At 37.8% G+C, this 27989-nt stretch overlaps 1 protein-coding gene across 1 annotated transcript; it reads right to left on the bottom strand.

Annotated features, from left to right (window-relative positions):
* Positions 1-287: 287 nt before the first annotated feature.
* Positions 288-27919, bottom strand: LOC140144037 (uncharacterized). Its single transcript, XM_072165863.1, is given in 13 exon segments — positions 288-5954; positions 6388-7605; positions 8562-8861; positions 9718-9771; positions 11600-11711; positions 12246-12419; positions 13419-13621; positions 16487-16718; positions 18557-18831; positions 22148-22309; positions 22851-23060; positions 23547-23797; positions 27764-27919. Coding segments are annotated over 11 exon segments (3012 nt in total). The 5' UTR covers positions 23623-23797; positions 27764-27919; the 3' UTR covers positions 288-5954; positions 6388-6391.
* Between the last annotated feature and the right edge of the window lie 70 nt (positions 27920-27989).

Here is a 27989-nt window from a genome sequence, read left to right as displayed (position 1 = left end):
TTCAAGAATACTTTGGTGGGGTTTGAAACAAGATTTGAGCAATTTAGAAATTTGTCCCCATTTTACCTTTGACCCCACACTTGGATCCCCCTGTAGATTTAGTTGGCTACCCAGTAGTTATTATCGCCTATGACCCATAGAAAACACCAATATACACCAATCTTTTATAGCACACTGTGTCACTTCAAATGGCTTGGCTCCGGCACAATATATAATTATGCTATAAAAACAAGCTTGAAACAAAAATACAACTTGACGTCATTTTGTTAAGTGTACTTTCTACAGATAAGAAAACAAATTTATTTTACAATATTTGGCAGTCCTCTATTCACAATTTCACACAAAGAAAGTTGTACATCCAGCAATATTAATTAACCAGATTTAAAGTTACAGGTGGCTAAATAAATATGCAGAACAATATCATAGATTGAATTCTTCAAAACATATCTGGCATAAGTTGATGTCTTGTAAATTTGTTATTCTTGCTGAAACTAGCAAACAAGTTTGACCAATTTTCAAGTGAGAACTTCATGGTTTAAAAGTATATTATGGCAACATCTTACTGTTTATACTAATTCCATTACTTGGCCAGCCCAGATAAGTTGTTATGTTCAGGTAGCAATGAAGGGACTTTTAATATACGACGAACGATCAATATTTTTTACCAAACAAAATGTGTGATGTCTCATTGGTCAAATTTAGATAGATTCAGTTTTAACAGTCATGTGAGCTGCATGTTTTCAAGAAATCAATGCATTTGTTGGAAGTCGGCTGTAACGGCATTACATTCAGCAGCCAAGCTTAAATTTTTTCAACGTTTTTCTAGTTTTCCAACCTTTATTCTTTTATTCCCCCCTCCCCAAAAAGGAATACATCCAAATAGCAATAAAGCAATCAAACTTCCTAGATTTAGTTCTCCTTATACAGCTTAGGGCCGGTTCAGACTTCGTAAAATACCATGTCGACAACTTTCAACAAGTATTCAATCTGTATTCAAAGTCTAAACCGGCCCATTACTGTTCTTACGCACAATACGAAAATGGAAATATCCTAGTGTATATATGCAGTCGGGAAAATTTCACACATATAAACAGCAATTGCAATGGGGTATTCCATTTGAAATCTATACACCCCGTATGGAAGACATGACCTGAATCTTCTACACAGGGAGTTTGAATTTCAACTGGGGTTACCTGAATTGGTGACTCCATTTGAAATCTATACTCCCTGTGTGGAAGAGTATGCTCATGTTTTCAAAAGGGGTGTACACATTTCAACTGGAATTTCCTAATTGCTGATACTGCATTCGTCTTTCTTGACATACAACATATGGTGCACCAAGACCAAAACATCTGCAATCTCCTACAATTATAGCTGGGGTAGTTGAGATTACCATTTATAATTAGTTAGCTGGTATTGAATTAGGTAGTTCCACTAGTTGGCCAACTTGGCCTTGATACCACCAGGCAGTGATCTATTTAAGAGTACCATAGAGGATACACTTCACCTGAGAATTATGGCAATGGTTATTCCAGTTGAAATCCCCCCCATATGGAAGACAGACATAATCTCCCCCACAGCGAGTGTGAATTTTAAACCGGGGTACTTGAATATGTTACTCCATTTGAAATCTACACTCCCTGTGTGGAATAGTAAGCTTGAGTACTCCATAGGTGTGATTTTAACTGGAATAGCCTGATACTGTTCCCTTCCAAGACCATCGCAGGTACCCATTTCCTAAATACACCTATCAAATTGAACTTGATGGATGTTAGGATTCAACCCATAGACATTGTGAGTTGATGCTCACAGTCACCATCCCTTTCACTCAACTGTATGTCTATGAAGTTGTAAGAATAGTGAGAATAGTAAACATCAAAATTTGGCACAAACTTGAAGTAAATAAAGTGGAAAATAATCTGGCATGGTTGGTTTTTTTATATAAACAATTTGATTACAGTCAGCGAGCATCTATCAAACAAATCAGAAAGACAAAAGGGTGATAATGAAGAAGTAACAAAACACAATTTGTGATCATGGTAAATTATTAGGACAACTATCTGTACCCTTTGGCTACAAGATTCATAAGAGTACTTTTTTGTGTGTTCAGTAATTGACAGATCTGCGAATTTGGAATTGGGTTTTTATTTCATAATGCACAAAAACCTGAAATAAACTTGTTTCATTGCTAAATAGGCCGACCATATGCTGAACATAAGCAGTCAAGTTGGCTAAATCGGCAAGGAGTAATACTCCGGTGGCGATGCAAGTTTAAGCCACGGTGCAGTCCTGTTTGTTCTTATCAATAATTGAGCCAACTTCAAATACCCCCCGGGTATGGAACTATGTCCAAGTCATCTGTACAAGAACTCAGGAAGCTGATCCTGGCTGCGATGGTTCATTGTGGTATATATATATACAATGAGCACTTCTGATTATGGCTTAATGGTTTATGGTGTGTCTTGGGCCACAGTGGTCAGTGCATTCCTGTAAAGTGTGCTGAGGCTTATGGATTTAAATTTATGCCTGCACATAGTGCACTATGAATCATGTTGCTTTTATTTTAAATAATCACAACTTATATTAACACCACCACAAACAATCGCTTCACTCGTATATTCTCAAAAGCATACAAATTTTGCAATCTTTGAAATTTTAAATTATTGATTAATATTCATTTATTTCCAGTGTTTACAACTGAGTGATTTTGAAATCCAATTCTCACACCAAATATTTCACCTATTTTGCAACTGCACATCTGAACATATGCCTGTTATTTAAAATGAATGAAAAAGGTCTGTAAATTCCATGTTTCAAGGTGGAATGAATACCTTAAGATTCCGAAAACCAGAACTTTGGAATACCAAGCCAATTCTGTTTTTCAAGAGCCTAGTAATGTGCTATTCCAGTTGAAATCCATACAGCCCATATGAAAGACATGACCTTAATCTTTGACACAGGGGGTGTAGATTTCAAATGTGTGAGTCACCCATTCAAGAAATTCACACTCACTCCCTGTGTGGGCAAATCAGGTCATGTCTTCCATCCATAGGGGATATATAACAGATTTCACATTGTAGCTTTTGAGAAAATAGGACTGAATTTTTTTGTTACATTGTGATCTCTGAAATACTGATGTTGTTTTCATACGGAAGCAAGGTATAACAAAAAAGGTTAGGGATGACTTCAAAACCCAATTGCTAGCACCCTGATAGATCCAGCGGTTTAACCGTGTTCTGTTGTTTCGAATAACAGGACCAGGACCTACTGCCTGTACTCGGTGGCTTAACTGTGTTCCGTTGTTCCGAACAATAGAAGGTTAGAAACCAGGTCCAATCGCCAGTTCTACTAGGGCATCTCTTAGTATCCACAATTCACATACCTCAGCTATGCCACCCTTGATGGAAACATTTTGCTGTTTGCCAACATGATGACGACAAACCAAGAAAATTATCCACTGGTGACCAATGGATGATTTTAAACTCCTGCAGAATTTTAATTTCTTTAACAATTTATGATTGAAATTTTCTGAAATACTATTAAATACTACAAATGTCATTGAATTCATTTTGAATGTACACTAAGCCAAAAAAGAAACTTATAATTTTTCACAAGGTCATATCTTAAAATCCTGTCTATCAAAATTAACTAAAATTACACACAGGATTGCCTCAATACTCTACTCAAAACACATGTCAGCAACCAATCAGTTGGCCAACTGACACAACCGCAAAATGCACTGATATGGAACAACTTCATGGACCACGTTCACAGCCCTATTGGCACCCAGCAAAAGAAAACTGTGAGAATGATCTTGAATCACAGGTCACAGCCAACAATTTTAACAACATTAAGTTAAAAACATTAAAGAGAGTCAAAACAAACTTACCAGGATCATCATGTCACATGTCCAAACAAATAATGAAATCCTTTAGTAACGGGAAGCATGGGGCAATCTTCCCCAGGATATCATCAGGAACTTGGTTGGAAGCATGAGAAGCAGGTGCACAGCATGCGCACGGTGGACATGCCTGTTACTAAAGGACTTCATTATTTGCTTGGACATGTGACATGATGATCATGGTAAGTTTGTGACCTGTGATTCAAGATGCCGTTCTCACAGATTTCGTTTGCTGGTGCCAATAGGGCTATGAGTGTGGTCCAGGAAGCTGTTCCATATCACTGCATTTTGCCATTGTGTCAGTTGGACAACTGCTTTGTTATTGACATGTGTTTAGAGTGGAGTATTGAGGCAATCATGTGTGTCATTTTGGCTTAGTGTATTATTATTTAAGATAAAAAACATCAATTCTTCCAGACATGCTCAGTTCCTCTCCAAATCTCATTTGCTTATATGGGTTGTATTATTATGAGCTATGATTGTTTGACAATTAGAATTTTGCCAAGACTTCACTGAGGGATTAGACAATGGGCTAGTCCAGTTGAAACCCTTATTAAAAGATGTGACCTTAATCTTCCACACAGGGAGTGTGACTTTCAAATAGGGTTACAAGAATGGTTGACACCCATTTGAAATCTACTGCTGTCATTTTACTTGTGTCTCACCACCAACGTGAACATACAAAACCTCGTCTCACACAACTGCTTACAAAAGATGTACAATGTTCCCGTTCTTGTTGACAATGAAATGGGAATGTCTGCGATATCTATGTGCAGTTTTTAATGTACAGCAGTTTTGGTTGCATGCATGTTCAGTATGATCAACATCTGAGTGGTAAAAATATGAACAAATTCTATGATTTCAAATGGTTCTCCGTTATAACATATACTGCGCTATTCCAGTTGAAATCCATACACCCCTATGAAAGACAAACTTAATCTCCCTCACAGGGGTTGTAGATTTCAAATGGAGTCATTTAGGTGACCCCATTTGAAATTCACACTCCCTGTGTGGGAGATCGAGGCCATGTCTTCCATAGGAATGAATGGGTTTCAACTGGAATAGCTCACTGAAGGAGGAAACGTAATACTGCCAGGGAGTCGAAACAAGGACCTCAGGTCTGAGAAACCTGCAGCATAAACCACTTTGGAGATCTATGGAGTTTTATAATTTAGGCAACTGAAAATTTGATATAAAAGTGGGCACTCAATCCCATGTTCAATTTGATTCCCTGGCAGAATCGCTTTTCCTATTCCTACCTTTTATATAATGTTATGATGGCAAAACTGTTTGAATCTTATGCAATTTGTTAATCCACTGGGTTTTTTTTCATGAAAATGTTAACCTTATTAATTACTACAGCTTATAAGTGAAACATAATGGGATTTAAACTGAATGTGTCTTACATTAAGTATTCCTTTCCATACTTTGTCTTCTCTAGAGCTAAAAACGAACCTTTTTGATGTGTTTCAAAATTTGGAAAGTGTTGGTTCAGCAGCGCTAAAACTTTTGTTCACTAGATGCCACAGGACTGCAACTAGCTAGCCCAGAGCTCAGCGACACAAAGACGCATAACTGATATGCAACTGTGTACAGCTCAGTAGCACATAGACTTAAATGGATTTATACCTCTGTTGTGCTGTGCTCTACATTAATGCATGACAGCTTATGGACATGCATCTTTGTGCTGCTCAGCTCTTGATCTATCTAGAATGCAATCATTTGAAGGGCAGCTAGTGGACATACATCTTTGTGCCACTCAGCCATTGGAATGGGCAATTTCAGTCATCTTCAAATTGGAGACCGACAAAGTATGGTAGGTGCTAAGTACACAACAATTACACAACATATTGTTTAGAAAGTACCTGAAAATTTACATTGCTAATAATAATTTGAATGATTTCATAATAATTGAACTTTTCATACATTAGAGTAGAACCCATGAAAAGCTTGAGAGAATTGATCGGCTTGAATTGCCTAGCCAAGTTTACAAGTACAATTTACCGTTATGTAGTTTCACACATCCGTCTAGACCACATACAAGGACATCAACCTGTAATGATAGGAAAACACACATGGGAAGAGAGACCATTAGTACAATGAGCTATGACAATTCTAGAGAAGTAGAGTTTAAAGGAGCTACTGCCACAATTAGATGTAATTCTGTATCTTGTAGCACAGAGAGTTACTTGTTTTTGGACAAGTTTCTTTCAAAATGAAATTGTTTGTTTTTTTCTCTCACTGGTTTATTGCTTTCTGAATCAAAATAGCAACATTGTAACTCTTTTTACACCAACATTTAAAGTATCTTTTGGTTGTTGTGTTTCAATTTTGTAACTACAACATCTGACTGTTTCATGATATTTTTAAAAATCCATGAAAATTTAGCTTTTCATCAAAACATAAGAGCTGTTTTTCTCCAAATACACACCCAGTTAGAGAGGAGCTATAAGAAGGAGCGAAACAAAGAAAATTATAATATCCACCTTGTCATCTGGATCTAGACCTTCGTTTGCGACTGGACTTCTTACCAGATCTGCTACTACCATGGGACTTCTCCAAGGAGCTCTCACGAGACTCGGAATCTTCTCGTCTCCTCTTCTTGTGCGACGACGAAGACTTTCTCTCCGGTGTCCTCGATCTTGAACGTTTCTTGTCTTTGGTTCTCTTGGAAGACCTACTGTGACTATCATGGGACGATGACCTAGAACGAGATCGGCGTCTCGACTCGCGCTCTTCTCCGTGTCTTGATTTCCTATCCCGTTCACTGTCGTCTCTTGAATGAGTTCTTTTGTACTCACTAGTTCTATCATCCTTGTCTCTGTGACTGGATTTCCTACGTTTACTTGATTTGTCCTTAGACCTACTTTGGTTACTAGTTCTACTATCAACAGAACTTTCACGTTCATAGTCCCTATTTTTGCTCTTTTTGCGACTACTTGAAGGTGTGCTTCTATGTCGCTCGCTGCTTCTGTGCCGCGCATGGCTGGAGTCTCTGTTTTGAGAGCGACTTCTGTGACGCGAACGACTCCTACTTCTATGGGAGCTCCTAGGGCTGCTTACGCGCGATTCGCGTCGCCTGCTGCTAGGGGACGGGAATGCCTACTGCTTACGACGCCTGCTTGATTTGCGATCATCGCCTGATCGTGACCCCGACCGCGATCTCTCATGCCGACTGCTTCTGCTTTCTTGTCTTGAAATATCCCTATCACTCCTATGCCTACTCCTATCACTAGTATGCTTGTCCCTATCTCGATCCCTATGATCGCTGCTTTTACGCTTCTCCCTATCTCTATGCCTACTATGTGACCTACTGCGACTGTGCGAACCCGATTTGCGCTGCTTTTCTTTAACCGATGCCTGATCCGAATCTGATCCTTCCTCCTCTTCACCTGAACTCCCTTCACTACTACTACTACTATCATCGCCTGAATCGTTATCATCTTCTTCTGAATCTTGACTTTCCTGACTTGACTCTTTCTTAATTTGGACTTCGCTTTTTGGATCGGAATCTTCGTCCGATTGACTTGTCGTTCTTTCCTCATTACTGCCTCTGTCAGAGGAATGAGGTGCTTTTTCTTCATCAGCTGAATCCGATTTTGATTTTTTTACTTTAATTTTTTCTTTGTCTCCTGATTCAGACCCAGATTCAGATTCTGACGATGATGAGGATTCTGATGAGGACGTAGTGGAAGACGATTCATCTGAAAGTAACAGAAATTTTTTAAAAGAAGTTTAAAGTCTGTTTGAGTAGTATCAGAGAATGGATTAGAGAGGGAATCTGCAGCAGAAAGTACCGATGGGCCATTCCAATTGAAATCCTTACATCCCTTATGGAAGATGTGACCTTAATCTTCCACATAGGAAGTGTGAGTTTCACATGAGGTTACCTGATTTGGTGAATCCATTTGAAATCTACACTCCATGTATGGAAAATTAAGGTCATATCTTCTATAGGGGATGTATGGATTTCAACTGGAATTTTAAGCTGTTTCAGGTTAATCATGCTATAACTTTCTCATTGTGCAAATTCAAATGGGTTGGTTGCATTTTAAACTTCAAAATGTAACTCAAAACTGTTTTCTTCATGTGACGTGATCAAGCAAAATGGCGGGAACATTGATTTTAAGATATAGCCAATAATAGTATTCAACCATTTGCGTTTATTGTTCTGAACAGCATTAAAATGGCTATATCTCTGGAGCCATAAGTCTACATAAGTGTGATGGGGTTCAATGTGGTCAAGCTCGCTTGCCCACGATGGCCCCTGTTGACTATTCCAAGTGCGCGCTTTATTCAATTGTTAATTTAAAACACATGGATCGCTACAGTGCTCTACTGATGAATACTAGGGCACGATGTGATCGATATGACCTAGCGGTTGTGTCAATGGTCATGCTCTGCCATTCACCTCTACAGGTCTGTGTGGTCTGTTTTTAATTTGCCACTTTTGAAAATGCACCAAATTTCATATACTGGTATCAATCTCTTTGAATTTAGAGTGTTTGGTAGCAAATTTGGTATCAAATTGGAGCTAACAAGATTCTGCACACGACCTTATCAATTAAATTGTCATAACAAGATCAGCTTTTGGTGTAGGACAGGTTACATGACTGCGGACTTTCTTTATTTGAGCAGTTTAGTTAGTTTGAATACTCACCTTCTTCATCTTCTTTTTCCTTTTCTTTAGCAGCTTTTTTCTCTAGTCTTCTTTTTTCCCTTTCCTCTCTTTTCCTCTGCTCTTCTTCCTCTCGCTTTTTCCTCTCCTCTTCCCGCTTTCGTTTTTCCTCTTCCCGTCTCTGTCGCTCCTCCTCTTCCCGCTCCTTCTGCCTTTCCTCATCCATTTTCCTATTCCAAGCCGACCTCTTTCTGCGAATTGATTCTTGAAGTTCTTCGTCACTGTCGGGCTCATCGTCATCTTCGTTGTCGGAGTCGCTGTCGGAGTCGTAAGTAGCCAAACCTAAATGGGGTAAACCACATTGCTGCTGTCAAAGATACTCGCATCTCTACATAGGAATGCAAGGTAGTTTTATGAGGTGGGAGCAGAGTGGTTGGCATGCACAAAGCGCAATCGACATTTTGGGCTATTCCAGTTGAAATCCAAACACCCCTATGGAAGACATGACCTTAATCTTCCACACAGGGTGTGTGAATATTAAATGGGGTTACCTGAATGGGCGAGTCCATTTGAAATCTTCACCCCTTGTGAGGAGATTACGGTCATGCCTTCCATAGGGGGTGTATGAATTTCAACTGAAATAGCTCGAGTCCATTGTCTCTACGCATCGCCTGCATGGCAACCACTCTACAAAAAGTGTTTCTAGTCTGTTTTCAATAATTATTATAGTAATTATTTTGCATTCATATTTATAATCTTTGGGAGACTCTGAAGATCCTAGAACTTGTCAGAAGTAACAGCAGGATTAATCACTACTCATTTTTGGAAAGAAAAAAAATCATCTGGATTGAAGCAAATAATATAATCATCTATCAAAACAAGTGAAACTGCCGTAAATTGAACTAGGGCACATTAATACTACAAAACATACTATTTTTTATGCTGAAGATCATTATTACATAATTTTTTTAAAATTAATAATTAGACCCAGCTCACCTATCAAATAAAGAAAAATGAGGAGAATGTATGCCCAAACAAAGCAATTTAGAGTTTTTCACTGAGTTAATAACAATAATAATTATCAGCCATTTGACTTATCTTCATTTCGTTTGATTCTGTATCATTTCATTTACAAACCACTTACAAACAAATCTAATAACCCAAATCTATGATAAGAGAGATAACAGGTGCAACTTACCGAGGCCGGCGATGGATGCCAGTGCATTGGACTTGGCGAGTTGATTTGCTGAAGCTTCATAATGTCACATATACATAACGGGTTAGAAAACCATTCAATGAAAGAACAGAATATGTATACACAAAGAGGATAGCATCAATCAATAACATCTTAAAAACATAATACTATTCTCAACTCATAACTGATTGCATACTGACAGTCTTCGACATAAGAAGAAAAAAGAATCAAATGTCAGTTTGGTTACTCATCAAAAATTCTTTATCAGACTTAAGAAGTTTAAGGTGGTACTACACCCCTGATAAAGTTTGAGACTAATTTTGCATTTCTCAAATTTTTCTCAAAAAATAACTACACACTGGTAACAAAAGTTACCTATATTATAGGGGTACAGAATCCAGTTACTTCACTGAAATTTCAGAGATTCAAGACAAGTGGTTCATTATATATGTTAAGAAATGAGGTACATTCTAGCAGTACCTCTTTTCTTATCATAATGTACCACTTGTCTTGAGTCACTGAAATTCTAATGTAGTAACTGGATTCCTTGCCCCTATAATATACATAACTTTTGTTACCAGTGTGTTATTATTTTTTGAGAAATATGCAAAAATAGTCGCATATTTATCAAGGGGTCTAGTACCACCTTAAATAATCTTTCAATTAAATGTAAACAAGCTCACTTCATTGTGCTACATAATAAAGTTCTTAAATAGTATTTCCTTATTTCAGACACAACTGTTCAATATGTACCCAAACAGGTCAAACAAAAGTTCAGATAATAGTGCTCACTATGTGTCACCCAACTATGAAATATGAAATAATATCAGTAGTACACTTTGAAATTACTTGGTACTCTAGGCCGGTAATCATTAGTATGATTTAAACTTGCCCCAGAGAGAGAAGTCCTTTTCTGAGGGGAGGGGGGCTCAATTTTTAAGATACATAATAAAGTTCTTTTAAACAGGAAGCCCGCTTGCCCAGTTCTCCACAGAAGATCTGACAATACACCTATTACTTTGATGACAGACAGAACATAATTTACATGGATAAATTTTAACCTTGACTAATTCCCCAAGGAACTTGAACCAAAAGTGGGACTTTCACTTTAAGAAGTATTCACATGTTTCAGAAACTGACACAACTTTCCAACAGTTGGTAGAAAGTCGACTTCTCTAGGGAAAGATTAAACCCTACTCAATATCAGCAGTATTTGACAGCTATAATATCTGAGAGTATACATCAGAAACAGAATGGAAAAAATTGACATGCAACATTAAGATAATTCCAAAACTGTACAAAAGAATGCTTTTGAAGACAATGCTTTAATTTTCAAGACATTCTTTTCCTGAAATGACAAACGCATCACAAAATCTCTCTTGAAAATGGCTGACATATAAAATATCTGTAATAGTAAATGATACCACTAAGCATAGTAATTACTTGTGGCGAGTTCTAATTTTATAAAATCCATTTGGCACAATCGATCTCACCCGTGTCATTAATAATCCGTACAGCATCAGGATTAAGATTCATGAGCTGCTACTAGTAATCATTTTGTAAAATTCTACTACATTTAAACTTTAAATATGGTCATTAATTTGTTTGCTTCTTATGTCATTCAGCTATTCCAGTTGAAATCCATACACCCCCGTAAGGAAGACATGACCTTAAATCTTTCATACAGGGAGTGTAGATTTCAAATGGAGTCACCCATTCAGGTAACCCCATTTTTCCCTGTGTGGAAGATTAAGGGCAGGTCTTCCATCGGGGGTGTATGGATCTCAAATAAAATAGCATATTTAGACAAACGATAGAATTTGATGGGTTGATTGCAAATGAATGGATGAATTAAGCAAAATGACTACAGTACTGTGATAGATACCTTGTGATTTCTTTGTCCTGGCTTTTCTGTATACCTCGGTAGCCACAGTCTCAATTTCAGTGTTAGTTACATCCAGGAGGATCTCCGTCATCCATTTCCTCATCTTTATCATCTGGAATCAAGATTGAAGAAACGAACATAGTTACAAGTATTTTCATGAGATCAGAGTGTATGGACACACTGTAATGATGAATGTGCGCCCCAAGAACAGTGTACATACACTGTGGAGTAAAATCATTTTTTTACAGTAAATTTATTATGTGTTAAGGAATCCGATAGCAATGTTTGCAGTATTTTTGTGGGACCTGAGAGCACATCAGACATACCAAATTGCATTCTGAATACGAGGAATGTCCTTCTAATATCAAAAATTTTGAAATTCTCGATATCTCGATATAATACAAATTTTATGGCAAATTATTACTGAAGGGCGAACATGAGCCACAATTCTCAATCAAATTGTATGTATGATACATTTATGCCAAAATGACAAAAAATAATTGCCCTCTTGGGTCACTCAAATTCAATGAGTTTTCCCTAATTTTGCCTGCTTTTCTCAAATTCCCTGATTTTTCCCTGTCTGGAAAAATGGGTTTTCCATTTCCCAGAGTGGCTGTGAACCATGACATGTACCACCACAACTCACCATGTACATCTGTTTCTCCTCCTCTGTTTTAGGCATCTCCTCCTCCTCCTCATCGGCCACCTCTGGCTTTATCCGCTGATGCGGTGATGAGGATTTGTTCTCTTTATTTTCACCTTCATCACCAGATTTACCCGACTTCTCTGATGCTTCATCGCCATTCTCATCACCACTTCCCTGTAATAAAGAGTACGGCATCACAGTTTTAATTACTGTAAACTCATTATAACATTTATAACTGTCCATTCTTGCATCAATGTTTCCAATAAACTTGGCGTCTTATGCCTGTAAGTATGCAGTCGTTCTAATTGAATCAATTTCTATGGTGTATCTTGCGCATTGAAGGTCTGAAGTGAAGTATTGATATAACTTTCCACATGACCAATGTTCATTGCCTACAGGCCTATACAGTAGTGAGTCATAAAAAATATATTTTTCTGATCAACCGACCCACCCCAAAAATCCCACTGGAGGCCAGTGGAGGGCAAGCAAACAATTTTTTTCTTGGCCTAATGTCAATTGCAGGTAATCATAGCACGTTTCTACTTTTTGAGAGACAGACAACATTACTGTAGATGCAACATTACAAGTTTAAATATAAAGGTGGTGATTTTTAGGTACTGCAAGGACTCAAAGCTCCACTTCCATGGAGCAATTTTGTTAACTCAGTTTGGTCCCATGCAGGGTTGGCACCATTTAAATCAATTGATTTAAATCTCTTTTTTTAAATCACTGATTTAAATCAACTTTTTCAATTTTTACCATTTTTGATAAATTTAAGTTAATTTCATTCTTAAATTGACTGTTTTACTTCATTTCTAATGCACACCTTTTGGATTATAATTAAAATACCTCTATGATGTAATTTTATCTATTGCTAAAAATTCATCTTCAAGGTGCAGAATTCAACAGGTTTTTCCCATGATTTCACCAAATGTTTTCTTTGAAATTTTCACATGTAAAAACATATTTTGTTTTTTGTAAATACCTGATGGGATTGCACGTATGTCTAGCATTTAAAAAACAAACAATTTAAATAAATTTTTAAAAATCAGATAAATCTATCTTTTTTAAATTTAAAAAAAAAATCAAAAATATCGCCAACCCTGGACTCCAATGGCCTGAAAGTGTAACAATACTGCTAAATCAATTTCAATGAAAACCAATCCCTCTTACCTCATCAAATTTTGACTTTGGTGGAAGCCCTTGCTTGATGCGTGCCTGATTGACAATTTCTTGTTCAGCTCTCTTCTGGGCTTCCAATCGTTCCTTTCTTTCCTTTACTAGCCTGTCCTTCTCAGCTTTCTTCTGTTTTTCTTGCTCCATCTTTTCAAGCCCTTGCCTGATCCAAGCTGGCAGTAATTTTCTTTTATTTGCATCTGTGAATAGGGAAGAAATACACACATGTAAAATCCCGACTTCAAATCATCGGCAATTAGCATCAAAAGGCGTAGAGTAAAAATGGGTGTTTTTGCACTACATTTTATTTAAGGGGTACTACACCCCTGTGGTAAATTTGTGACTATTTTTGCAAAAAAAAAAAAAAATAACAAACTGGTAACAAAAGTTATGTATATTATTGGGGCAAGGAATCCATTTACTACACTGGAATTTCAGTGACTCAAGAAAAGCGGTTCAGTATATATGATAGGAAACGAGGTACATCCTAGCCGTACCTTATTTCTTAACATAAATAACAAACCACATGTCTTGAGTCACTGAAATTCCAGTGTAGTAATTGGATTCCTTGCCCCTATAATATACATAACTTTTGTTACCACTGTTTTATTAGTTTGTGAGAAAAATGCAAAAATAGACATTAATTTATCGAGGGGTGTAGTACCCCCTTAAGTGTTTTTTGTGCAGATAATGAATGTACAGACTTGTTGTGTACAGGACAGGTCAGTGTAAGGAAGCTCGGAATCAGGCCTCCAAAAACCGCGGGAACGGTGTTCCCAGAAATTTTTTTTCTGGTTTGCAAAGAAGATCACATTTGAGCATTGATTCCAATTCAAAAAATTTTAAATGTGTTGAATTGCTCAATTTGGGAACAGTATTTTTCTTCACTTTGTGGGTTGGTAACTTGAATAAGGTCAAGAAATATCAGCATCTTGTGACTGGCTAGGCAATGAAAGTCGAACAAGCAACTTTTACAAATTAATCAAGGCCAGTGATCAAAGGGCAAGAGGCCACTGTACACCAAATAATACTTTGAAATTGAGAGGCCAAGACCAGCCCTCGAATTAACCCACGGCACCGACGGCATATTGCCGTGGGTGCCCAACCCCACTGCCGCAATGCCCTCAAAATATGTCCTTTACCGACGGCAGTCACTTGCCGTGCCCTCTAAAGAAGTTGCCGTTGGTGCCCTGCACCTCAAAGGACTTTGCCGACCACTCCATTGTGAACTCCTTTGTGATGAGTTCTAAGGTCCTTGCCGACTTTTATTTACATTGATTTCCCCTTCTATAACCTTTTGAAGGGACACCTATGCTAAACTCAAAGCTGACCTCAGACGACAGTTTTGCCGACAACCCCTTTGTGCACTCCTTTGTGATGAGTCTTGCTGACTTTTATTTACATTGATTTCCACTTCTATGTGACCTTTTGAAGGGACACCTATGCTAAACTCAAAGCTGACCTCAGAAGACAGTTTTGCCGACAACCCCTTTGTGCACTCCTTTGTGATGAGTCTTGCCGACTTTTATTTACATTGATTTCCCCTTCTATGTGACCTTTTGAAGGGACACCTATGCTAAACTCAAAGCTGACCTCAGAAGACAGTTTTGCCGACAACCCCTTTGTGCACTCCTTTGTGATGAGTCTTGCCGACTTTTATTTACATTGATTTCCCCTTCTATGTGACCTTTTGAAGGGACACCTATGCTAAACTCAAAGCTGACCTCAGAAGACAGTTTTGCCGACAACCCCTTTGTGCACTCCTTTGTGATGAGTCTTGCCGACGTTTATTTACATTGATTTCCCCTTCTATGTGACCTTTTGAAGGGACACCTATGCTAAACTCAAAGCTGACCTCAGAAGACAGTTTTGCCGACAACCCCTTTGTGCACTCCTTTGTGATGAGTCTTGCCGACTTTTATTTACATTTATTTCCCCTTCTATGACCTTTTGAAGGGACACCTACGCTAAGCTCAAGGTCACTTTTGCCGACTTTATTATTTTCCCTTCCATGACCTTTTTGAAAGGACACTATGCCTAATTAAGATAATTTATTATTTGATTTCTGGACATTTTCAAATTAATTCTTATACCTGTTGGATTCATATATATACCCTCACTTAGACATGATTATAAATTCCATGGTGTTAAATTGTTTTTTTTGCCCAAAATCATTGTCTGGTGGAGTAAAACAACTTCAAATCTATTGTGTTATATCATTGAATTAAAAACATATTTTTAGTGCATTCAGTCACAGTCACTAAATATTTCAATGAGCTAATTTGCATATTTTACCAAATAAGGAAACCTGTTTTGTAGTATAGGCCTACGTTCATATCAAAATATTTGCGAACATGATTAAGCTCATCAGTAGAGTAGACTATAATGACTTTATGCTTAATGCTTGTGGTGATAGCTGATGTAGCATTTACATATATTATAATGAGCTAATTTGCATATTTATATTTTGCAATTTTTTAAGGAAAATACCTTAACCTTTGGTGTTAGAAAGGACAGAATAATTCTGGTATACCCTGCACACAAGTATAAACCTAATCCAAATCGATATAGCTACAGACTGAAATAAAAGGGAATTGCCCAATTCTTTCTGCATTGTATACTTGCGAACTTCAATATTTGAAGACCAATGTTCGATAAGCACTCAAATCATCTATCATGATTGCTAACGTGAGTTTTCTTTACTTTTGAGAAATTGCCTTGGTGCCCTTCTCAAATTTTAAACAGTTGCTGTGATGCCCTTTTGAAATATTACAAATTGCCGTGCTGCCTCGCCTTTTCAATGGAAATCCAAGGCAATTGTCAACTTGCCCTAAAAAAGTTGCCGTGCCCCTTCAGATCCTTAATTCAAGGGCTGGCCAAGACTACATCTACTCACCAGAGATGCCACTAAGTACCACTCAAAAAGTCTGAAAAACCTGAAATAGCGCGTAAATTTAGAACAAAAAGACCTAAAACGGGTTGAAAATATACAAAAGTGCGGAAATTTTGACTTTAAAAAAGTAGGAATTCAGACAAAAGTAGGAAAAGTGGCATCTCTGACTCACCCAAGCTAACTTCTTCTTCCTCTGATATCTCTGGTCTATGCGGTCCATCCATGAGAGGTGGAGGTCTTCTCTGTCTGTTGCCACGGTCACTACCCCTCTGTGGTGGGTAGTAGTCCCTATCTCTGCCTCCTTTTATCGGTGGCCCTCGATGATCAACCCCATGTGGGGAGTGGTGACTCCATTCATCATAGTAAGCACTATCCCCTCCTTGTGGGCCTTGGAAGTCCTGTGACTGTAAACAAATCATTGTCAGCTTTTGGTTAGTGGCAGCACCATGGAGGGTGCATGGGGGGAAATTCAGGTAGTCAGAAATCTTGTCACCCCCAGTAAAAACCCCAAATTATGAAAATTCCCACTTGCCAATGTCCCCCACAAAAAATCCTGGTGCCACCACTGCTTTTGGTTATAAATGAATATTGTTAAAAAATGTTAACAAATCTGAATTTCATTGTTTTTTCAAATCTTTTCCAGTTTTGTTCAACATAATTATACTATTATTCTTTAAATCTCTTGCCTAAGTTAAAGACAGTGACTTTGTAATACCTCCAATTACTGTATTCATTCCATTGACCGCCCAGGATGCTTAACAAAGTCATTTTGGGTGGGCGCTCATTTTTTACATTGTTTAAGCCAATAATACAGTAAAAAGGAACTAAATATTCATTGATCATCATCAGTGCCATGTTTCAGACCATGATTCAGATTTGCATAAAGGTAGTTAAGGCCAGAGTAATGGAAGACACATTCGTCCACGACCGAATTTGCGATTTTTTGATATTTATCAACACTAAGATGTATTCTTTCACTTGAAACTGATAAAATACAACTTGCTAATATTTATTCATATTTTTGCTTGATTTATTTCACTCTTTTTAACTCTAAAAAGTCACATGGCTCAAGACAGCTTAGTAAATTGGCGGAAATAATGTTCAGAAATGCGCTTGAATGCGAAATATTGTGATTCTGGCGTGCGATTCGCGTCGGCGTGTGCAGCGTAACTCTGCGGCGTATGTCCAACGAGTCAAGGCGCATTCGGTATGTTGTTAACTCCAGCAAATGTGGTGTAAACAAAACAAAAATTTGCAGTCAAAATGCCACTTAGATTTTTTAATTATTTTGAATTTTGGCGCACTGAAAGCAGACATTATAGATTCATTGGTGCAAAAAGATGCACATTTAGACCATGCACCAGATACAGCTTTTACAAGTGTGAAAGTCTTACCGTTTTAAAATTTAAGGACGTTTTGTGCATAATTTTGACATTTTTTACTAAAACGTCGATTTCAAGAGAGTTCACTTTTGACAATATTATGCGATTTTTGTGACAAGATAACTCGAAAAATATGCAAGCAAAGGGTAAACTTTTTGCACTATCCTTTAGAGTACATCAAAGTCTAGGGAAGGTTTTTTCATTTTTTCAAAATATTTGTTTTAAACAAAAATATACACTATTATGTGCAATTTTTAGCTTAATAGAGTGACAAAATGGCTTTTTCCACATGTTTTTTCAATATTTCAAAAAAAGAGCTTAATTTCAAAAAATAAAAAACCTTCCCTAAGTTCATGTCTCTTCTTCATGAAAAGCTAACTGAATTTTTTTTACTCGAGCGGATTTTTTTCTAAGTTGTCACAAAAAATTGGGGTAAAAAGTGAATTTTTGTGATTTTTTCAAAAACTTGAGATTTTTAAACAAATCTGAGCGTCACCATGGGATTCCTTGCCTCATTTCCTTTCCAAAAATGTATAGTTTTATATACTTTGGACATACAATTCAGAAATAATGAAGCTCGAAAAGGTCCATGTTCTCTCCCATTACTCTGCCCTTAATAAACCAATACATGAACATCAGTTTCCTTGTTGTAAAGTCACTGGGTGGGCGCTTATAGAGGCATGGGCGGTTAATGAAATGAATACGGCTTTTGTCAAATTGAAAGCAAACATTTTGTGGCTTATTCTGTATGATTTTCTTCCTGTGTTTCTAACACAACCTGCAAGTTCCTGTATATACACGTGTCTTATGATAATGTGTGTGTACATGCGTATTCATATTGTCAGCAAAGCCCTTCTCACCTGATAATGGTATTGATCTCCATGATGATAATCAAAACTCTGCGGTGGTCCACTGAACCCATCTCCTCCTGATGCGCCATGTCCATGCTCGAAGGTCTGAGGTGGCGGTCTGGACTCACCTCCAGCTCCCCCACCGTGATTATGCTCAAATGTCTGTACAGCGCCTGGTGGACGACCATGTCCGTAATCAAATGTTTGTGGCTTGACATCTGGTGGCACTGGCGGCATTATACCAGGTGGGGCACCAGCTGGCATAGGCGGCAATGGGGGCATACCTAAATCAATACAAATAAAAATCACAATTTATAAGCAACTTGTTCAGTAAACTTGAATGCATTGTTCATCATAGTACCTTTGCTACATGGTACATGCAGGTTGTGGTCACAGGTTTGAAAAGTAAGGCACTACTCTTTTAGCTTCCCATATTTGGTAAGTAATTTTTAAATGAAAAACTTTAATTGACCTGGACTCTGCATCTGGGTGTAGGCTGTAATGATTTATAGGAATTTGTTTAATAAAACTGCATTCCAGCATGATCCACCTACGGGTCATTCCATATGAAATCAAGGAGTCGCCCCACCTGACCCCCTCAGATTTGCTTTATATTTTAGTCATATGTTGTACCTGTAAAAATATTTAAAACCTGCAAATTTGAGGTCTGTAGCTCTTACGGATTTTCTGTGACAGCCATTTAAAGTTGGAGTAGCGAGGTCTAAATTTGGACCCAAAAGTTGCCCTTTAAATAAATTTCATCTTTGGGAGTCTGTGCCTTCTTTATAAAAAGAAAGAGAGGTCTGAAACTTTGTATACACACTAACTGCATGCCTAATTTGTCAAAAAATAAAATAAAATAAAAATTCTGTAATTGCGCGTTGTGTCACGGGGTCATTAAATATGCAAGAAAAAATTTAATGTTTTGTAAACTGGCAAGTTTAGCCCCTAAATTCACATTTTGGTCAGATTAATTATTTTTTTGTTGTCACTGATGCTATATATAGGATAAATACAATGCATATCAAAAAATTGAGGTCACAATTCATTTACATTTCGAACAGCGCCCTCACGAAGATGAAATTTATTGCAAATTCAACATTTTCAGGGGGCCCAAAGTCGATGTGGTCCACCTTCAAAATTTATAAAACATCACTTTTATATAACTACTAGTCTTAAATTACAACTTTGCTAAGTCCCAGTAATTGTATAGGTTGACTTCATATAAAATGACAAGCCCAAAGTTGACCATTTTCTTATGATTGCATGTAGTGCAAATGTGCCGAATTCGGAAGGCTTGAAAGTCAAATTGGCCACAATATTAAAAATAAATGATTAGATGAGTAGTTATTGGCCCTATAATTGCATGTCCAATTTGTCAACAAGTAAAAAAAAAGTCTGTAATTGCGCATTGTGTCACAGGGTCATTAAATATGCAAAAGAAATGTAATGTTTTGTATACTGGCAAGTTTAGCCCCCTAAATTCACATTTTTTTTTTTTTTATTTGTTTTTTGTTGTCACTGATGCGATATATAGGACAAATACAATGCATATCCAAGACATTGAGGTGACCATTTATTTACATTTCCAACAGCGCCCTCGCGAAGATGAAAATTAATGCAAATTCACCATTTTTAGGGGGGCCCAAAGTCGATGTGGTCAACCTTCAAAATTTATAAAACATCACTTTTATATGACTACTAGTCTTAAATTGCAACTTTGCACAATCCCAGTAACTTTATAGATTGACTTCATATAAAACGACAAGCCCAAAGTTGACCATTTTCTTATGATTGCATGTACTGCAAATGTGCCGAATTCGGAAGGTTTAGGGTTTAAAAGTCAAAATGGCCACAATATTGAAAATAAATGACTAGATGCATAGTTATTGGCCCTATTTACTTTTATTTCCATTTTATTTTCAATATTGGGGCCAATTTGACTTTCAAGCCTTCCGAATTGGCACATTTGCACTACATGCAATCATAAGAAAATGGTCAACTTTGGGCTTGTCATTTTATATGAAGTCAACCTATACAATTACTGGGACTTAGCAAAGTTGTGATTTAAGACTAGTAGTTATATAAAAGTGATGTTTTATAAATGTTGAAGGTGGACCACATCGACTTTGGGCCCCCTGAAAATGTTGAATTTACAATAAATGTCATCTTCGTGAGGGCGCTGTTCGAAATGTAAATGAGTTGTGACCTCAATTTTTTGGATATGCATTGTATTTATCCTATATATAGCATCAGTGACAACAAAAAATAATTAATCTGACCAAAAATGTGAATTTAGGGGGGCTAAACTTGCCAGTTTACAAAACATCACATTTTTTCTTGCATATTTAATGACCCCGTGACACAACACACAATTACAGAATTTTTTTTTTTTTATTTTTTGACCAATTGGGCATGCAGTTAGTGTGTATACAAAGTTTCAGACCTCTCTTTCTTTTTATAAAGAAGGCACAGACTCCCAAAGATGACATTTATTCAAAGGGTAACTTTTGGGTCCAAATTAAGACCTCGCTACTCCAACTTTAAATGGCTGTCACAGAAAATCCGTAAGAGCTACAGACCTCAAATTTGCAGGTTTTTAATATTTTTACAGGTACAACATATGACTAAAATATAAAGCAAATCTGAGGGGGTCAGGTGGGGCGACTACTTGATTTCATATGGAATGACCCCTACACAAGTAATGCACACATGTATCATGCTAGACAATCCCAAGGAGCATGGCGCTTTTTTGTGACGTGTGTCGCTTATCGGAAAAGTGATTGCCGATATCTGATTGCAAATCACTAGCCAAGACTGAACGCTGGTAGTGATTGCACATACGCTGCCAGTGTTTGATAACTAGAAATTCTTTAATCGCATGCTGCAAGTACTACTATGACTGATATGGGCATTATGCACAAATCAATTGTAGTCCCCCCCGGGGCCTGGCAATAGCGGGTCCGAGCCGGGACTTGGCCGGGATGTAACAGCTCAATGTGTCCCCGCAGTGTGGGGGACGAGTGGGGAGTGTACGGGATGTAATGCCTCTCAAACAGGCGGGATCTACCCGGGAGTGTACCGGGACGTAATAGAAGAGTACTCACAACTGTGCGGGTCGTATGCGGGGAAACACTCATGCGGGGACTTGAACATGGTGCCCAGGGCTAGGGGCGGGGACTTGGCGGGATGTACCCCGGGATGTACACAGAAATAGTGCCCGCCCTGCGGGGACTAAGCCGGGAGTGTAACATGTTTGTAACAGTTTCCAAAATTACATCCCCGGGTAGGTCCCCGCTATCCCCGGCCCCCGGAGGGCCGGGACTACAATTGATTTGTGCATTACCGCATTAGCGATGAATTATACCACTGTGCCACATATATGCAAATTGATCACATGTCATATATGCATGGTACTATTAAAACGGATGACAGTGATACATGTAGCTGTAACCATAAGCGATCATGTGGTATAATCAACAGTACTGTAATTCGTAAAGTTCTACAATAATCTATGGATCAGTTACATGAAAGATAAAAGATACATTTTAAATAGGTTTGGGCTCTTTGAAGGTGAACCAATTTAAATAGCTTTCTTACCTGGAGGTGGCCAGTGGCCAGGATGAGGAGGCGGATGCGGCCAATTCCATTCAAATTGCATCCCTGGTGGTGGGTGGCCATCAGGTGGCAATGGCGGTTGGCCACCTGGACCCCCGTGTTGTGGCTCTGGATCTGGAAGAAGAGGTGGTCGAATGTTGGCTGCTGTTGAGATACATGCATGTTAGTTTGTTAAAAGTTATGGCATGCATCATTATCGATTGAAATCAAACATCAACTAATTAATACTCTTCTCTAAGAAGTCATAAAGATGCTCTGAGTCTTCCATGTGTCTGTGGATTTCCACAATTACTTCATTTTATTTTATCCAACTATTCAACCACCGACAAGGCTTTGAAATACGGCAAAAATGTTCAAAAACCATTTGGGGCTGTAGGGTTATTTACACACTTGAACTAAAAGTTATGAACAACAGATGACAGTAGGTTTCGACACGTTTTAGAAATTGGAACCAGTTAGTCCTTTGTCTCTACCTAAAAGGCTAAAGCAATGTTGTACTGTCCACAAGGGATTTGCAAGTCTTACAAAATGGCTTTTCCTGAAAGACCATTAGTTGTGCCAGCTTGACGTACATATAGCCAGACTCTCCTATTTGGGTTGTTGAGTTCCTACGGGAAGATCACATTAAACAAACCACTTCAATACAACAAAACACACACATTTACCAATATAATCTCCAACTTACCTTTTCCGAGGTTGTTACCACTACCATTCATTGGTGGAGGTAGAGGAGGGGCTTCTCCATGCCTATTTTGTTCACCTGGTAAGGGTGGTGCTGGTTGATCTGCAGGTGGCAGAGGTGGGATATTGGATGTCTGTGGGGCTGGGGGTGTGCCATCATCATTGGAGTCCCTCTGACGCATCCATTCTTGTGCTAAAGCAGCCCAATCAGTACCTGGGGGAGTAAAGGTTACATGCATTAGGACTGAGAAACAAATATTTAACGTACACACACTGAGGTACATTCCTTAAATAATTCTAACAATTCAATGTCACCAGATTATCTGTAAAAATTCTTGCTTTTGCTGCCAGTGTAAAATGTTTGCAACACAAATTGATCAATTGTTCACTTCTGGACAAAACTGTGCTGCCAGAATATAATCCTGCAGATGTTTTGACATCACTTTCTATAAATTATAGGCAAGACTCATGTAGGGTAAGTTCACAAAGATTTCAACATTACATATGTAGGGGCCTACCGTAGCTTGATGCTTGATATACTGTACTGAAAACTTTTGTTGTTTAAACTGAATGCATATCAATCAAAGCCCCGACACATTTGGATCCGAATCGTATCATCACTTAAAATTTTAAAAACAAAACTGCACAGTACAATATTGCCATATTTTAATCCCCAAGTGCAATCAAATTATAATCTTACCTTCATTGGCTTGATACTGCTGCTGGGCTTGTACACCCCACTGTGCTTGCCACTGTTGAGCATTATTACCCCACATTATAACAAGCGATGTGTAGGGCACTAGCTCGTGGGTCAAGTCCTGGGAAGAATCTCTTGCACTTCTTGTTCCCTTTTACCACAATTTTACTACCTGATCCCCACCTACGGTGTTGCTGGCGAGTTTTCACTTCTGATTAGAGCGGCCAACTTCAATTTACAACAGCTTCCTGTTTCTTTGGATGGAGAGCATGATATACATGAGTGAACGATATCAACTCTTAGAAATCATAAACACAAAGTTAGAGACACTTGAGAACTGTTAGTTCTGTTCAATAAAACACATTTAATGTACACTTTACTTACTTCCAGTACCGTACGGTAACAAACATTTTTAACCACACAAACATCATTCCTCTATAAAAACAAATGAAATACCGGTACCCAACCATTCACATAAACAATGTTAAAAGTCAATTATAAGCCTACAATGTATATGCACTATTCTATAGCACCCCATTGAACACATACCGTACAGTGGAAAGGTACGGACAGTATTCGCCAGCGAAGTGTTACGTTATCCGATTATCACTATGTCAACTGGATCACACTTTTAGATCACAACACAAAGTCTATGGCATGTACTACAAATTCCAAAAGGTGCGTGATCCAGTTGCCAAGGAGTTATGTAACCACTTCGCTGGTGAATTCAATACGAATTACCAACTTCCTTAGTTACCAAGTTTAATGGTCAAAAATAATAGTGTGTCGGCTTCTAACAGTGCAGCTACATTGTAGAAGCTACAGGATTGAGTTTGTGTGTTTAAAGGTTCAATTATAACATACTGATTTAATAAAATTGAGAAACTGATAATTAGTTCTCATAGTATCATATCACAGCAGCTAAAGCGAATATCCCATTATGCTTTGCGGTATCATAATAGTAATACAACTAAAGGTGTCATAGAAAATGTACGGTACACAAAATCCCTCACTTTCAATTACGGTACCGGGGTACTCGAATAAATTAGGGGAGGTTAGACTTTTGTTTGAAAAAATATGACCCCTGAAGTATTGTGAAACTATCTATAGCTCTCAATATCTAAGCAGCTCTTGTTTATATTTTGTATACATTTGCTATGGAGCATGCAGATATACTGCAATGCATGATGGGATACAGACTCCTTTCAGCTGCAGTTTAGGTTGGTGGTCCCATTATAAATTTCTGCAGTGTCCTTGACCTACAATATTTGCATATTTGACCTAATTAGCACACAATTAATTTTCAAACATATTAAAAAGTATAAAAATCTAGTAAAAATCATAAAAATACTAAGCCGGAAAAGTTTAGATGGGAATAGATAATGGTAATTTTATACAAATGTTGGATTTAATTTAGTTTGGATTTAAAAGTGGGCACTTGTAAAATTAAAGGGGCATTTATTTGTTATAATTACCAGAAGCGTTAAAATATCATCATCATAGGTAAAATGTGACTACACAGCAGACTTTTGGGATTTGTATCAGTTGAAAAAATAAATGAGGACACCAGGGTTGTAGCTACAGTGGGCAGTGCTGGGTGGAAGAGCCCACCACTCAGTTTTGGAGCCCACCACTCAGCTGCAATTTCGGTATTGAAGCCCATCACTCAGGATCCAAAACTGCACAATTTTGTTGAATAAGTCAAGAATTTGAACAGCATACATCATGGGCATAAATACATTTTTTAACAAGTGCTACCGTACTAATAACTTCTTAGAACTTTTTCTACAAAATAACAGACTACAGTCAGAATTTCAAATGATGAAATGAATGATCCATGCCATGGATCAGGCCAGACTGCCAGTTAATGCAGGCATAAACTTGTATTTTGTTTCGCTACGTCCACGGGTAACCTCCTTGTGCCGTATCATGCAACTGATTATTAAGCACATTGCCATACCCATGCCATGGTCCAGTCATGAGTGGCGGGTTACCGGTATTCAGGGATAGCGTTAACCCCTGATCGGGGGTGAATGACCCCCTAAATTAAAAAAATATTAATTTTTCACCCTCTATATTGGGAATATGTGCAAGCTCGGGGGTGAACTCTGACCCTCTACTTTTGGACCTTACTCCTACCCCTGACTACACTGCAAAATATTTTTCACCCCGAGATTTAATTTTCACCCCATGTATTTGGATTTTCTGCAAGCTCGGGAGTGAAAAACACGGGAAAACAACCCCCGACTTTCGGGCCTTAATGCTACCCCTGCCGGTATTCATCACTTTTGTGACCTGTGTCAGTGTGTGTAGTGCATGAGTATCCATGACTGTATATCCAGCGTTCGAAATAGGGCCGGTCAGCCGGCCATTGGCCTGTAACTTTTTGGCCTGGCCGGTAACTTTTCTGACTGGCATCTAGTTGCTGGCCCGGCTGGCCGGTAACTTTTTAAGGCCAAGCCCGGCTGACCTGTAACTTTTTGAGGCATATTTCGAACACTGTGTATATCATGATATAAAATTGAAATTCTGACTGTACTCAGGTCAGCTCAGTCATGTTGACAGTGTATTTTAGAAATTTGCAAAGACCTTCGCACTGGGCCTGGCCGACTGATTGCGTTTGAGAACTAGACTACTGTCTGTTCAATTAGCTTAGATTCTTGTATTTTTAAGATATTTGAAAAACTAAAACACTGTGGTCAAAGTCATCAAAGAAAAGTGTTAGCTCAGCCTTAGACCCAACGTGATTTACTTTTCAAATTCCAAAGTTCAATTTGAAACCCCATTTCTTTTCAATTTTGGTCTTTTCCGCGATATTTTTATAAAAAGCCGTAGAAGCGTCAGGTACCATAAACTTTTTGAATCAATCCATTTAGTGCAATGGGGACGAATGTCATAATAATTAGATGCGCTGAGATATAATATTCGACCATCCGCATCAGTAAGTATTGTCCAGCTAAATAGATATATTTGCCAGTAGGCCTAACTTTTTTATGTTGAAACCGTTGAATCATTACGTTATTATAAAAATGTGAATATGAACTAAGGTTTTCCAGAATAGGCCCAGCTTATATAAATACATTCCTTGCGTATTTATATTTATTATTGGAAAGAAATGATGGTGTTAAACAAAACTCAATTTACATTGTAAACCAGTTGAAATAAGAACGAAATCCATAATTTTAATGTCATTGTTTAGGAAAAAGATAATGCTCAACATAATGTTATGCATAAAACCGTATTCGCGCATATAATTTCGTGCAACAAAAACATGTGGACAATCGTCACCTATAGACCCTATCCAATAACCGAACGACATAACAATTGAAATGGCAGGACAGATTGTTTTGCTGAATTGGATAGGGTCTATGCCCTAAGTTGAGAATGGACCATCCCACTCGATTTGTGAAAAGGTCGCGAACCCTTTTGGTGGACCCAAGTAACTGCCTAAAATGAGGCAAAATTGAAAAGAAATGGGGTTTTAAATTGAACTTTGGAATTTGAAAAGTTAAAATCACATTGGGTCTAAGGCTGTGCTAACACTTTTCTTTGATGACTTACAGTAGACCAAAATTTGTTATTTTTTCAAATATCTTAAAAATACAAGAATCTAAGCTAATTGAACAGACAGTAGGAGGGGTACATTTCACTTAACTTTTTGTAACCCTTCGTAACTCAAGTTACCGTTCGTAAAGTGGCGAATACCCAATTGATACAAAGTGATACCAGTAGTATGAAATTCGACCTCTCTCAGCGCCTAGCATCATGCTAGCAAGTGATTAACCACTCGCCTATAAAATCTAGACTAGACAGCAAGGCCTGGAAATCGGGTGGTGGCACAAAACTCGAAAGGTCTTTGCACAAAAAATGAAGAATTTTAATTCTTCAAAATTAATTAATTAATTAAAATTACATTTATAAAAAATACATAATTTTATTGAAAAAATATAATTAAAATTTAACATGATTGATATTCTTATTACTTTTATTAAATGCAGTGAAATTACTGTAGTTTTTAATGCTTCACAATTAAAATAAATACTTTTGTGCTTGTTGCAGCGCAATATCATATAAATTATGAGTGTATGCAATGAATGCATGCATTGGCTCATTGGGCTTGCACTGTACTGCCATTTTAATACTGCAGTGCGTACCCGTGCAAAAACAGAAAAACAAGGCAACTTCTGATGCCGATTTATAGCCTTCAATCCCAATAGTACCTCAATGAAACTTGGCCAAGATGTTCTATTGATGTCTTTGAAATACCCAACATGTCGTACTGCTTCACAGGCTCTAAATTAACGTGAAATTTTCGTCAAAATCATACAGCTCCCTGGCCCTGAAATCCGAAAAATCTTGCCACTCAGCTCGTCCCTGGAAAGTTTGTTGACCTTAACCGCGGGTATTTTGCTGTCTCTTAAATTTTATTAGTTCTAATTTTTTCTT

The sequence above is a fragment of the Amphiura filiformis genome, unplaced genomic scaffold, assembly GCF_039555335.1.
Source record: "Amphiura filiformis unplaced genomic scaffold, Afil_fr2py scaffold_37, whole genome shotgun sequence".
Classification (NCBI taxonomy): Eukaryota; Metazoa; Echinodermata; class Ophiuroidea; order Amphilepidida; family Amphiuridae; genus Amphiura; species Amphiura filiformis.
This window is presented reverse-complemented; position numbering and strand designations above follow the sequence as displayed.